The sequence below is a fragment of the Cyprinodon tularosa genome, unplaced genomic scaffold, assembly GCF_016077235.1.
Source record: "Cyprinodon tularosa strain WSP-4 unplaced genomic scaffold, ASM1607723v1 ctg67, whole genome shotgun sequence".
NCBI lineage: Eukaryota > Metazoa > Chordata > Actinopteri > Cyprinodontiformes > Cyprinodontidae > Cyprinodon > Cyprinodon tularosa.
The window spans coordinates 2,040,184-2,055,597 of record NW_024039418.1 but is presented as its reverse complement, the minus strand read 5'-3'; the positions used below and the strand labels follow the sequence as shown (position 1 = coordinate 2,055,597).

At 39.3% G+C, this 15,414-nt stretch overlaps 1 protein-coding gene across 1 annotated transcript in view; it reads right to left on the bottom strand.

Annotated features, from left to right (window-relative positions):
• The window catches only part of LOC119771406 (neuropilin and tolloid-like protein 2), a 55,480-nt gene extending 40,066 nt beyond the window's left edge, over positions 1 to 15,414 (bottom strand). Inside the window, exons 1-3 of the mRNA XM_038267324.1 lie at positions 15,026 to 15,414; positions 4,335 to 4,391; positions 2,133 to 2,276 (exon numbers count right to left, since the gene is read on the bottom strand). Of these exons, the coding sequence (XP_038123252.1) occupies positions 2,133 to 2,276; positions 4,335 to 4,391; positions 15,026 to 15,035 (211 nt within the window). The 5' untranslated portion in view covers positions 15,036 to 15,414. The remainder of the gene's footprint in view (positions 1 to 2,132; positions 2,277 to 4,334; positions 4,392 to 15,025) is intronic.

Below are 15,414 nucleotides of genomic sequence, written 5' to 3'. Positions count from 1 at the left end.
TGTCACCGATGCTTCCGTTCAAGGTGTGGAGTTACTATTTTTCCGTGTGTGATGTGTGATCATATACTACTGAAAATTGCATAATTGGTTCTTTTTGGCCGATTTATGGAATTGTCGCCGTATCCTGAACTTTTATCGCTTGGTACTTCACATGGGGGACCCCCGAGATAATGTTGCTTAGGGGTCTATTGTTTTGTCGTTATGCTATTGTGTCTGTCCACATGTTGCTGTTTGTTTACTAATATCGTTTTCTGAGGTCTTTAATTCAATTCAATTCCGTTTATTTCTATAGCGCCAAATTCACAACACATGTCATCTCAAGGCACTTTACAGTTCAACCAGATCATCCAGTCAGATTGATTCAAAGTTTTCTATCTAAGGAAAACCAGTTTATTGCATCGACTCATTGACTCAAATACAATCCCTCACACTAAGCATGCTTGTAGCGACAGTGGAGAGGAAAAACTCCCTTTGAACAGGAAGAAACCTCCAGCAGAACCAGACTCAGTGTGAGCGGCCATCTGCTGAGGCCCACTGGGGTTCAAGCAGACAGAAGCCGCTTTACAGAAATGTACACTTAGAAAATATTACCTACATGCAGACTTAATTTACAGCATCGGCGACTTTGAAGGAAATTTGCACTGATTTATATCAGATTCTGTATCACAGTAAACGGGTGTGAATACAGATAACTGTCAGATATAAACCTGAATCACACTGCAGCGCTAAATCAAACCTCTAGCCCAAAAAACGTTTGTACTAGAAGAAAGATCTCACTGCACATCAAATTTATAATTTTATTGGTAAAGTGAAAAAGAAACATGCTCTCACTCGGCTGGACGTAAAAGTAGACACACACACGCAGACACCCTGACATCTCCGAGGCGACGTCTCTGACTCTGATCTGAAGTTCAGCGGTTCAAGCAAATCCGCACGTCTGTGTTCTGAAAGGAAGCGGCGCTCTAAAGCCATTTCCACCCCAGAAACAGAGGGCTGGGGGCAGCTGATGCCCTGCCACGGAGGATGATTCAAGGATGACGGGGATTAAGGGGAGACTTTCTGCAGCAAGGTGGGATTGAAGAGGCATATGCATGCCCAGAAAAAGGAGGACAAAGAGTGGAGTCAAGAATGGTTTTACTATGAAATTGCGGCCAAATTACTGTAGTGATTTTCTTTAGTTTCTTTTGCTTGAAGAAGCAGCGTGTACGCCTGAGCATGCCCACTCCCCTTCTCTCTGCATAACTCACACAAAAATAATGACAGAGCTTAAAACAGAAAGCGCAGAATATATAATCACCTAATCTATTTAGCTGATGAACTTGGGGACATGACACAATCAATGAGGCTCACTAACCACAAATTATGATTACAAATCAAACATTAACAGATTAACAGAGGCCTTTGTAGGAAACGATCGGTCCGATCTGCAGGGCGCCAGGCCCTCTGTGATGAACCAGAAAACTGAAGCTGTGACAAAAGTCAAAGCTCTTCCGGCACAAGCAGGTCTGGGCCTGGTTCGTCCACAGGTGGAGCACTTGAGCCGTGCGTGAGATCAATTCCCCCGCTGTAGAGGGAGGAGTGCACACATCTCATCTGCATGAAGAGCTGTGCTTCAGCATGACAGACAAACAGTTCATCAGCTCCAAAAAAACGCATCACCCAGACCCCATCTCCTATAGCTGCTAATGATCTTTTCCATTATGCTTCCTATGTGCCTCCAAATCACTGATTGATGGGATATTTGAGTGAGCACTAAAGCTGACGAGGATGCTAACAATTCAGTGATGAGCCACTAAAGCCCAGTTCTGCACCAGATGTTCGACTCTTTTATGTGCTCTTCAATAAGCAAATCTTCTGGCACATCCTGAGCATAGAGACGAAAGGGGAGAGCTCTAGGCAGGCAAGAAGCCGGGGTATGGAGAGATAGCTCTTTATCATTATTCAAAGGGCTATAGGGCAATGACACAAACTCAGAAAGGCTCCAAAAATAGAAATATATAAAGCTCATTGCTCTATGACAGAAAGGAATATCAGATCAGCGGGAGGTTAAATAAATGTCAGCTGGGCTGACGGCCTTTCCTAAAAGGAAGGGAAAGTGATGCAGCAGAGCAGAAAATGGCTAAAGGGATTACCTTCCAGGATGTAAACACACTCCTTGTTGGGTGGGTAGGTGTTGGGGTAGTTCGGTGACATGAACACCCCTCCATTGATGTTGCGGACCCACGTGCCGCAGTCGCTCTGGCTGGGGCTCTGGCCGCCAGGGTCACCCGGGAAATCTGAGGGCAGAGAGGGAGAGAGAGCGGGAGGAGGGGGGGAGGAGAAGGGTTATTGAATCAGTAGATCAATGTGGTAATGATTACAGAGCAGAGCGACAGAGGAAGGGAGAGCAGGAGGAGAAAAAGAGCAGGAATGGAACAAAATTGGAAGAAGATCGAATTTCTATCGAGGTACAAAATGTGCCACAATTCATTCAAATCTGAAATAGATAGAAAACTTCTTTTTAAATATAATGAATTAGTTTATAAATGTATTTTAATACATTCATAAAAAAATCATTAACAAAAAATATCTATTATTTGATCATTGGGGTTCTATTTGGCCCTAAAACTGGAGGTGAGGCTAATTCTGCTAATACTGCTACCCTGTTGCAAACTTCCACAGGGTATCCAGTCAATATCATTTATATGGGAGAGGATTAGGGCCACTGAAAAAAAAAAGTTAACTGATTTTTAAATTTTATTTCAGTTTAACGTGGGGAAAAAGTCAGAATTCTGACTTTTTTCTCAGAACTCTGACTTTAATCTCAGAATTCTGACTTTTTTCTCAGAACTCTGACTTTAATCTCAGAATTCTGACTTTTTTCTCAGAACTCTGACTTTAATCTTAGAATTCTGACTTTTTTTATTGTCAGAATTCAGTCCGAATTCTGAGATTAAAGTCAGTGTTACTCCTCTAGAGATAATCAAGGCTCAACATCGTTCTTTTGGTTTTAACAACCATTTATTGTGGACACGTCTTATAAAGCCCCCAAAAATGCCGTCAGTAAGAAGGGAAATAGAACCCAAATTAGCTCAAAACAATTATAAAGGTTTACACAAATAAATAATTAAAACAAAGTCGTACCTCATTGGCCGCATAAACTCCAGAGGAATAAAGATTATTTATACAGCTTTTCTCAGAAAACCAGGCTTAAAGCTTTCTGGTGAAACTTCTTGAAGAAACAGGTGCAAAAAAAAAGAATTGTGTCAATCAATCTTCCCATGGGCAACAACGTGAAATGCGGAACAAAAAACATAGGTTCCTCCTTACATTTTAAAGAGCTTTTTAACCAACGTACATAAACATAAATTTACTGAAAGTTTATTAGTAGTATTTATTTATGATTTAACTTTTAATTTCAATACTATTATGTATTAACTCTCGTTTTTAACTAAATATTAGAATATTTAAATGAGTTGACTCTGATGGCAGCTACAGTCAAAATTCTGAGATTAAAGTCAGAATTCTGACTTTTTTCCCATACTAAACTGAAATAAAATTTAAAAACCAGTTAACTTTTTTTTTTTTTTTTCCACTGGCCCTAATCCTTTTCTGTACATTTAGGAGGAACTAAAATAAGATAAAATATTCTAGGAGCAAATTTATGGAACCGCCTGGATGATGAATTAAAAGGCTGCACCTCCTTAAAAACATTAAAAAGAGTTGCTTAAATCCAAAATTATAGACACATATATATATATATATAAAAAAAAGAAGAATAAATAAATACTTCTATTTATAAATAAATAATTTTTGTAGTGATTCAGTAATGGATAATCTCTACAATAAAAGACATCAATAACCCATTTCCTTATGAATACATAGAAAAATCAGGGAACACAAACTAAGAAAATAACTATAAATAACTATACTATAACATATACTTGCTCTAAGCAGGTATAAAAGGAAAGGCTTTCATAAGTTTTACTTTTGCCAAAACCTTTTTGATTGGTGTCCATCATTTAAAAGGCATGCATTGTACTGCACTGAGATATGTTTTTAAATATCTGACGACCAAAATAAAACTAAAGTGAACTGAAATAGGTTTAATATAATTGATCTGAAGCTAAACCAATCAGATGTCAGTATCTGTTTCATCAGGCATAACTCCAGGTTCATTTCCTGGATTATTCATAATAAGGATTTTATCATATTTCTACATCCAATCATGTCTTTTAAGATTAGTAATACCTATTTCAAAATAATTGTTGAGGAAAAGTGGCATATTTGGCACTTTGCAGCTTCGTTATAATAGAAGTCACTTCTAACATGCAAAGCAGTGTTCATTAGCTCACCTTTATTTCTCTGTGCCAGTGAAAAGCCCTCCTCTATTAGAAAGAAGAGTATCCACGCTGTAAAACAGAGATTGTACACATTAGTCCATAATATTACAATATAGGTGTCAGGTCATCAGTACTATGCTGAGGTCACTCAAACCGAATTAGATCTGTCTGATATCGACTGCAGGTCTGATAAAGTTTTAACTGCAGCAGCAAAAGTGGGGTAGAGGCGGCCTTGTGGTTAGGGCATACAGCTTGGAAACCTGGGGTTCTGAGTTCAAGCTCCACTCCCACAGACTGCCACTCTGGGACCCTGAGCAAGACCCTTAACCCCACACTGCTGCCCAGGAGCTGCACAATGGCAGCCCACTGCTCTCCAAGGGGAGGGGTTAAAATGCAGAGAGTGAATTTTGTTGCCCTGTACTTGTGACAGTGCAACGCCAATAAAAGCTGGAAAAAGGAGTCCCTGGTTCAATTCCCAGGGTAGGGTTTTTCCTACATCTTCTCGCTGTGCATGTGAAGATTCTCTGCAGGTACTCCAGCTTCAGTGGCGGAGCTAGATGGGGGGCCAGGGGTGGCTATGGCCACCCTTAGCCAATCATTGGCCAGATGGTGGCAGCAGTAATACTTTGAAGGGGAAAGTTCAAACTTATTAAACATTTAAAATCTTCATATATCAAAAATTACTTTATAACAGAAACACTGTTGTTAATTATGCACATCTATATACAAACTGTAAAGATGATAAATACAGAGTTCATGCTCTTTTCAGAAGTGGATTTTGTGTTATATGGAGTAAAGATAAAATGATGTGTCTGCAAGTCATCTAGGAGTCTTCAGTGAAATTATAAATAAATAACTACTTTAATAAAACCTTAGAAATTAATTAAATGTGGATATTAATATTTTTAAATATAAATTTTTTGCTGAATGATTATTGATAAAACTCGTTAATGACAATATCAAATATGTTCGCCCCAGAATTCAAACCTAAAAAAAATTTTGTCCACTATACCTTTTATTTACACAGCATAGATGTTTAAATATATGCATCTATTTGTTAGCAAAGGCTGTAGGAAAGTATAGTTAGCTTTTATTTAGATAATGAATAAATTACTGAAAATGTTTTGTCATTGTCTCCTTTCTATCTCTTCTTTCTTACATCTTCTCTCTTTTTTTTTCTTTTCTTCTTCTGTTTTTCTGCTCTATTTACATTGCAGTGTCCATATAAACTGTAAAACTCGCTGCATAATTATAATAAAGCAATTTATATGCATGGAACAAGTGGAGCAATATGGCAATTGCCGTACTGCTACACTTGTGAAAGTAAAATCTGTTGGGCTCTTTTTGGCATCAAGACTCTTATTGCCACATTGCCAGACATGACACTCTTAAAAAAAAAGATAATAAATAAATATAAATATGGATGTTGTGCTTGTTCCTGTTGGAACAGCGTAGATTGACCCTGAGGTTCTGGCGCCTTTCCGCCACCTCTCAAAGGTTACTGACTGGCCCCCCCATTAGGATTTCTGGCTACAGCTCTGTCCAGCTTCCCTTAATGTTCTAAAAACTTTACTAGCTGCGTCTCCGTAAAACCATCAAATAATGCATATTGTAATTCTAAAAATAAAATTGCTAAGTGGAAAAAGTGAAATATTGCGAAATTAAAATAACTTTAAGAGGTTTTTGCGCTTCAATTGGGGTTTTTTTTCAGTTGCGTTGAAATACTTATATTTCACGAAACTGTAATGGAAACACTTTTCTCGCGTCACATGAGTCACATGATCTGCAACTGGACCATACACTGTAAAAAATCCAAATCTAGATAAGTCATTTTTTCTTAAAATAAATGCATTTGTTCTTGGATTGAGGAGTTAAAAGGGACATTTTGCCAATGGAACAAGACAATTTACTCTTAAAATAGGAACAATTGCATTGTCTTATTTCAAGTGCATTTTTATCTAATTATCTTATTTTAAGAGTAAAAATACTCATTCCATTGGCAAACTACCTCATTTACCTACTCAAATTAAGGGTAAATAAACTTAATTTAAGAAAATTCTCTTTATTTCTAGATCGTTTTTCCAGTGTACTGCCTTGCAAAAACACGACGAGGAAGACGGGAAGTAGATTGAGGATGATGATGTGGCAGATTTAGATCCGTGAGAGGAGTATTTTTTACTTTCAGTAAAATTCTACAAAAATTAATTCTAAATTAAATGTAAGAGTTTAAAATGAGCGCTCGAGCTGTAGCTAAAATATGGATATATATCATGTGTTTACATCTGGCACTGCCATTTTTTTCAGTTTTCATGTGAACAAATCTATTAATGTGCAATTTAAATTTTATTTGTTCATATTAAAACATTTCATGAGAAAGCTGTCCTCATACTATTGTTCATAGATGTTGCAGTTATGCAAACTACCAACAAGATGCATGTATAAAGAGATACAGGGGAGAACAGTAGAATGCTCAACTAATATACAAGTTTGTAGATTTATCGTTGTTTTGAAACGTTAACTCCTAATAGAAAGACAAGCACAATGCAGCTCAGTCTCAGTGTTTCCTTTTCAGATCTCTAGGTCAATATCGTCTCTATTTTTAGGACATCCTTGAGAAGAGCTCTGACTGTTTGCACCACAATAGAGGGTTTCCATGGGATATTAAAATGTTGTTAACTAAGAGGCTTCCAGTGTTTGAGAGGCTGCAAGGCAAACTGCTGATCAGTAAAGATGCAAAGAACGTGGCGTGCTCTGACCAGAAGCTGGCAACGACTGCACTACTGCTTCATCATGACTTAATCATTCTTTGAGATACAATTTATTGATGACATCTGGTAGGTCGCTGAAATTGCACAAGGATCTACTTACGTACCTGCAAGTGAAGGGAAAGCAACAACAGTAGTCATGCATTGCATCAACTGACATGCTGGATGTGTTGCACTGAAGTAAACCAAGGAAGAAAAGATTGATAGGCTTCAGCCATCCTGAAGAATTTATGTTTCTTTGTAGAAAAGCTTTCAAAGGGACAGAAGCTTGAATCATCAACCACAACGACAAAGCAAATTAATGAACATCAGTATAAAAACAAATGTAAATATGCCGGATTATAACTACAAAGCTAGTTTTCATCCGTAGTCCCTAGGCAGGCAAATACATAAGAAAGAACATAAAATATACAATATAAGAATCACAAGGAAATGTTAAGTGGTCACATGACTGGTTTGTTTTCATCCATAGTTTGAGTTGAGCTCTAAAGTTGATCAGTGTAGGGTTGCAGATGGAGCTAACATCGTTCCATCCTGCTGTACCAATATCCTGAAGCTGACGTACACCTTCGGTTGTGGCCACAGAAGTAACTGAGGCTGCCTCCCCTTTATGGGCCAGTTGGTTACCATGGAGACTGAATGCGGACAGGAGACGAGACATGATGGCGTATCAAGTATTCCTTGGCATATTCTTGGACTTTTAGGTGCTTGGCCATTAAACATTCTCCTGCTAAGAATTCAATTAAATTCAATTCAGTTTATTTCTATAGCTCCAATTCACAACACGTCATCTCGAGGCACTTTCCAGTTCAACCAGATCATCCAGTCAAATTGATTCAAAGTTTTCTATCTAAGGAAAACCAGCTGATTGCATCGACTCATTGACTCTTCAGCAATCCCTCACACTAAGCATGCTTGTAGCAACAGTGGAGAGGAAAAACTCCCTTTGAACAGGAAGAAACCTCCAGCAGAACCAGGCTCAGTGTGAGCGGCCATCTGCTGAGGCCGACTGGGGTTCAAGGAGACGGAAGCAGACATAGAAAAAGCAGCTGTAAAAGGCGGCCCCCGTCCAGGAAATACACAGACTGACTGTCCACCCAGGGACAGTCAGAGAAACAGGACTACACTGAAAAACAGGCCAATCTCCAGCATCTTTAAACAAAGGTTTTGATGGAAGCAGCACAGCTGATATTTCTCTCAGGGATGGAGTCACAGCCAATTCTTTGATCCACTAAAACTTATAGAAGACTCTTTTTCAATGACAACCAAAGGAACCATTTTGTTTCCAACCACAAAAAAAAACTATCTAAAAATAAGTGAACAATTCTTAAAATAAGTGTATTTACCCTTAATTTGAGAAAGTAGATAATGAGATCTCCCAATATAAGGAGTAAGTTTACTCCTAAAATAAAATAATTAGATATCACGGACTGGAAATAAGAGACTGCACTTGTCCCTTCTTGTTTTTATTGTAAATTGTCTTGTTCCATTGGCGAAGCGGCTCAGTTACCAGCTTAATTGAAGAAAAAAATCCCATATTTTAAGAAAAATTTACATTTCCGTTTCTTATAGTGTCGAAGGAGAAGCAAAAACTAAAACAATCCAACATACAAATCAACCAGTTTCATCCAACATATGACCCACTGCCACCTGAAAAATGATTAAATTAATTTTGGGCTGCTCAGTGGAGCAGTGGGTAGCACTGCTGCCTTGCAGCAAGAAGGTTTCGGGTTTGATTTCTGGACTCGGTCTTTCTGCACACTGGAAAAAACGATCTAGAAATAAGTAAAAAAAATGTCTTAAATTAAGTGTATTTACACTAAATTTGAGTAGGTAAATGAGATAGTTTGCCAATGGAATGAGTATTTTTAACCCTAAAATAAGATAATTAGATAATATGCACATGAAATAAGACAATGCAATTGTGTTTTCTTATTTTAAGTGTAAATTGCCTCGTTTTATCTCCTCAATCCAAGAACAAATGCACTTATTTTAAGAAAAAAGGACTCATCTATATTTCGATTTTTTCCAGTGAGTTTGTATGTTGTTGCTGAGAATGCGTGGGTTCTCTCTGGGTACTCCAGCTTCCTCCCACAGTCCAAAAACATGACTGTTATGTTAACTGGCTTCTCTAAATTCTCCTTAGCTGTGAGTGTGTGCGTGAAAAGTTGTTTGTCCTGTGTGTCTCTGTGTTTCCCTGTGATGGACTGGTGACCCTTCCAGGGTGAACCCCGCCTCTCGCCCATAGACAGCTGGAGATTGGCACCGGCACCCATCACGACCCCAGCTGGGATGAAGCGTGATAGAAAAAAAAAAAATGGATGGATAAATGAATTTGTTTCTTGCCAAAGAAGGAAACTTTAACATAACTACAGCCAACGACCTTAGCATGAAGCAGCTCTGGGCTCAATCCTTAGAAGAACACAAAAACTGTTCAGAGAGCTTTCAATCTATTTCAACAAACGGGTAATAAAATCCAAAATTTTGTTATCTGTGGCTCAAATGCAGTGATGGTTTTAGTTCTGCTTGCAGATAATTGGGCATAAAATATTATCTAAGAACCAGCGCATGAAAGAAGCAGTTCATCAAAGATTAATAGACATGGATGGCAGGATAATGGGATGAAGTTACGACATTAAAACCTATTGGATAGCTAAAACTGTGCAAGTAATGTTTTTTTAAAAGACAGTTTTAAAAACGCAGGTCAAAAAAAAAAAGGAAAAAGAAAAAAGGCAGCAGCCATCAGAAGCCTAAAGCGCCTACAGAATGTACCTGGGCAGGAGAGGACTTAGGGCAATCCATGAAACATATAATAAAGAGGATAGGTTCACCGAGAGCGAGCAAGTCCCATCTTCTGACGCTGTCTTCTTCTGATAAGATGCTGCCGACTGTGTTCCCACTGAGTTTGTAATAGCTTGGCCCCCTCACACTGAATTAGAGAGTTGTTGAGTGGGAGCATCACCTAACCGCAGCGAAGAACGACGGAGGAAAAGGGACAAAGAGCGTAGTAAAGGCAAAGGGCGACTCTCTAACTATATCAGTGTGCACCATGAATGAACTCATTTTAAAAATGCACACATATTCACGTTTCCCCCCCAGGCTCCAGGCTCCTCATTAACTCTATCTCTATTATCTTGCAGTGAAGTGTGGTACGTAGGTGGGAGAATGAACCACCACAGGCACATTTGGAGAGCAGACCTCCCAAATTCAGCCACCAGCTCAACAGATCTGGAAGCTCTTCCTAAAATCCTTTATTTAAATCATGAGCCATCGTTCAAGATTGCTTGTAGCAAAGATGAACCTTAATTGAGAAAAAGTATTTTATTTAATTAAACTTATAGCAGATGCAAAATACTTTGCACACTGCAAAAAAATTAAATCTAAATAAGTAATTTCTTCTTAAAATAAGTGCATTTTTTCTTGAATTAAGGATTTAAGTGAGACCCTTTGCCAATGGAACAAGACAATTCACACTTAAAATAAGAAAAAACAATTGCATTGTCTTATTTCAAGTGCATAATATCTGGATACCTTATTTTCAGAGTAAAATTACTCATCCCATTGGCAAATCATCTTATTTACCTACTCAAATTAAGGGTAAATACCCTTAATTTAAGACATTTTTACTCATTTTGAGATCATTTTTGCAGTGCAACTTTGTCAATTAATTCCCGGCTAAACCGGATCGCAGACACTTTAAGAGATCAACTGGTTCATCTGGAGATAAATACATTTGTTTAAGGAGAAAATCAACAATTAGTGAAATTTCCTGCTACACATGCTGCCTCTGTTCTCCAGCAGCTGAGATCATCATCAGATCCCACAGGGAGAAGTGTTTCCTGACCTCATTTCATTTTCAAGAAGAAGAAAAATTACCGCGGGTTCAAACCAGCTATTCTAGGTCATGTCACTTCCTTTCTACATCACTTCTCACTTTGGCTCACAAGCTGAATTTAAGGCTGGGAAAAAGGCCACTACGGCCATCTGTCACAGAATGCTGAAACAGCTGAAGCTGCGGTCCTGATTATGGATAGTCGACTTCGCTTACAAACACACTGCATCTTTCAGGTGGCCAACAAGGTAAACTAACACAATAAAGTCCCCTGAGCTCATATTATACTCACTGATATCCGTTTATTTTATGCACAATTAGAGACAAGACAAGTGGATTAGTCAGTTACTTCATTTGGATGGGATTAAACTGATTTTAGATAATAAAGTAAAAATAAATTGTGTTGTTTTTGATCAGGACCTGTCATTTAAATCTCATATCAAAGAGGTTTCTAGAATTTCCTTCTTTCATCTGCAGAATATTCCAAAAATTAGAAATCTCCTGTCCAGGGGTGATGCTGAGAAACTAGTCCATGCATTTGTTACTTCAAGGCTGGACTATTGTAATTCTTTACTATCAGGAAGTCCACAAACTGTAGTTAAAAGCCTTCAGCTGATCCAAAATGCTGCAGCCAGAGTTCTGATGAAAATGAAAAAGAGAGATCATATCTCTCCTATCCTGGCTTCTCTTCATTGGCTTCCTGTTAAATCCAGAATAGAATTTAAAATCCTCCTTCTCACATATAAAGCCTTAAATGGCCAAGCTCCATCTTATATCAGAGATCTGATTGTTCCTTATGTTCCTAACAGAGCACTTCGCTCTCAATCTGCAGGTTTACTAGTGGTTCCTAGAATTTCTAAAAGTAGAATGGGAGGCAGATCTTTTAGTTATCAGGCTCCTCTCCTGTGGAACCAACTACCAGTTTTAGTCCGTGAGGCAGACACCCTGTCTACTTTTAAGGCTAGGCTTAAAACTTTCCTTTTTGATAAAGCTTCTAGTTAGAGTGGCTCAGGTTATCCTGAGCTATCTCTATAGTTCTGCTGCTATAGGCTTAGACTGCTGGAGGACATAGGGACCCCTTTTTCATCAATCTGCTTCATTCTATCTCTATTCTCCCACTCTGCAGAATCTGTTAGTTCAATCTCTAACGTTCTGCTCTCTCTGCTTTTTCTCATAGTAGCTTATGCTGATGAAGATTCTCAGTCATCCAGGTCATAGTCATTCTGTAAAAGTTCAAAAAATATTCACTGGACTTGGTTTCCAAGGTATTTAGACGTTGCGCTTCCCCTTCAAGAAGCTTTCTCAGTTCAAATGTCTGGATCCGCAGTGAGTTTGAGTCTTTATATAGACAAGGCCTTGTATTGCTTGGAAACATGCAAATGGAAACCGATGAATGGGTCGTTTGATTCCATTGTTAGCCTGTAATATCTGAAACCTGTCTATGATTCTGAAGGTCGGTCATTAAAGGGGGGGGGGGGGGGGGGGGGGGATTGTCTTCCTGGAGAGGTAGCGAAACATCTTCAAATCTTGAAAACCAAGTCCAGTGGATATTTTTTGAACTTTTACGGAATCATAGTAGCTTCATCTGGTCTGTTCATGTTTGGCTGTGACTCCATCCTGGAGAGAAATATCAGCTGTGCTGCTGCCATCAACACTTTGTTTCTAGATGTTGGAGATCGGCCTGTTTTTCAGTGAAGTCCTGTTTCTCTGACTGTCTCTCCATCCTCTGACATCGGAGCTGGCTCGGAGCTCATCTAGCTGGCTATATGTTTCCTGGATGGGGCCGCCTTTTACAGCTGCTTTCTGTGTCTCTGCTTCTGTCTCCTTGAACCCCAGTCGGCCTCAGCAGATGGCCGCTCACACTGAGCCTGGTTCTGCTGGAGGTTTCTTCCTGTTCAAAGGGAGTTTTTCCTCTCCACTGTCGCTACAAGCATGCTTAGTGTGAGGGATTGCTGAAGAGTCAATGAGTCGATGCAATCACCTGGTTTTCCTTAGATAGAAAACTTTGAATCAATTTGACTGTATAATCTGGTGAACTGGAAAATGCCTTGAGATGACTTGTGTCGTGAATTGGCGCTATAGAAATAAACTGAACTGAATTGACAATTCTAGTAATTTTCCCCAATATTTAAAAATCTTTCTTGCAGACACGTCAGCTGCACACCTGCTTCTGCCTCTAACCCGTCCTGTATTTAGATCTGATGTCAGCAAAGGAAGCAGGAGTTCTCTGCAAAAATACTCACCACAGACTGTAGTGAACTAAGGTCATAAAAATGTTCAGAAAGCGATGCATACTCAGTTCAAGCTATACTTATTGGTATTAAGAGGCATAAAGTATGTCCACACAATCAAAGGTTACAACCTGGACTGCTGACACCAGCTAGGCTGGCTCAGTGGATTCATGAATTCGATGCCAGATTCCAACACCGTCTGCAGTCTCAGCAGAAATAAAGATTTCTTTCTCCTGAGTTCTCAAAAGTCCAGTTTATTGTGGCTGTTTGCTTGTTGCAGCATCGAATTTCTGCTTTTGGTTAAAAGCTTTAAAAATCTTTTGTTGGTCATATAGTCTAGGCTTTTCTCCTCACCACAGCTGCAGAGACTGTTTGTCTGTTCCACCATTTTGACAGAAACCCCAGAGACTTGAGTGCATGAAAAATCCCATGAGAGTTTAGATTTTTAAAAATACTTAAACACCCCTATGCTGCCACCAACAATCCTGGCACAATCACACTAACTGAAAACACATTATTTCGTTCTATTTTCCTCATGGGAGACATCACTCTTTGCACAGGGTGTCACTATATCTGATGGAGCACAAACACTTAAAAAAAGAGGAAAACAGGTAGCTGCCATTTTCACCCTGAAACACGATTCTATTGCAGACATGGAGAGTTATTGGGGATGAATCTGATAAGCTTTAAAATCTAAATTAAAAATTAAGTAAATAATAAAATAATGAAAAGGAAGTTCAGATTTATTAAATAGATACTCTGTTTGTGAAATTACAAAATAATAATTCTAAGTAGGCTAGTTCTAGAAAATCTTAAATGTTTGCTAATGATCAGATTTAGATATTTGTACCTCATTATAAGTATATTTCTACCTGTATGACCAACAGGGATTAATACTTGAATAAACACTGGGAAAATAAAATAAAAAAAGAAATAAAATGAGCAGAAAATCTGACTTTAGGCAGTTAGAGGCAGGAAATGAGCCTTTAAGTGTGATTCTGGACATAAACAGCCGCTCAGCCTGACGTTAGAACCACGAGCCCCACAAAGGCGCGCGCTTCAGCTGTGCGCTGCGACAAGTGTTTCACAGGTGCTGATGGCGCGAGACAGACCGACAGACAGACAGTCAGACAGACAGTCAGACAGACAGACAGTCAGACAGACAGACAGTCAGACAGACAGACAGACAGACAGTCAGACAGACAGACAGTCAGACAGACAGACAGACAGTCAGACAGACAGACAGTCAATGGCTGAAGCGGAGCGCGAGCTGTGGCGCGTGCGTCTTCCGAGAAGCGTTTCCCCGCAACCAGGAGAAAATACGGACAAGTTAACTGATGTCGGAGCTCTTCTTTTATCTTAAAACCTCTTATTTCTATTTTTGTGTTTAGATAAGAATAAAATAAATAAAAATCTATTTGGATAAATTTTCCCTTTACGGCAATCACTGTTAGATATTCATCTAACTCTTTGCTTTCTGCTGGGAATCTGACCTTTGCTGTCACGACTAAGATTTGGTTTGGCTCTGGGAATATTATCTGTTTGTGTCAAATAATAATTATTGTTTTCTATTTATAACGCCACTTATCTAAAATGGTTCAACTCTACATACTTAGTTTGGAAAAATGTAAATGAAATAGAAAACTAAATGATTTAAATGGACCAATGAAAGCAGACTGTTTACAGATACCAGCAGGTGTATCACTATATGAGGCTGTAGTCAGTTAAAAATGTAAAATACAGACAGTTTTAAAGCAGAAGGTGAAAATGAGAACAAGTTGAATTGATTTTACTGAAATAGATCCAGGCGGTTGCCTCATTGGGAGGCAGCGGCGCCTGATGCGCACCGCTCAGCTTCTGCGCGTCTAAACTCACCTCTCCGCATTTCTTCTCCTGGTGGAATCCAAAGCGTCTTTCTAAAAAATCTCCCCTGATCGGCCCATTGTAAACGGATCCACGAGAGGATTTCACGAAATCCAACTTGCCAGCAACGGCAGCAGTAAATCCATCAGAGATGAAATGCGCGCTCCAACCGGCAGCTCCGCTCGGATGTGATGGGGAACCTGGAACTGGGAGGAAACGAGCCGGGCATCCCCCCCTAGTCCGATCCCACCTCAGATGGAGCGCAGTGGGGATGGTGAGGCAGGGCTGGTGCGCTCAGACAGGCTGCTATCCAAAGGACGCACACGCATTTATTGGGGATGGAGACAAAGGGAGAGAGGAGGAGAGACGCTCCAGGCTGAGTGTGAGGAGCGCTCCTCCTG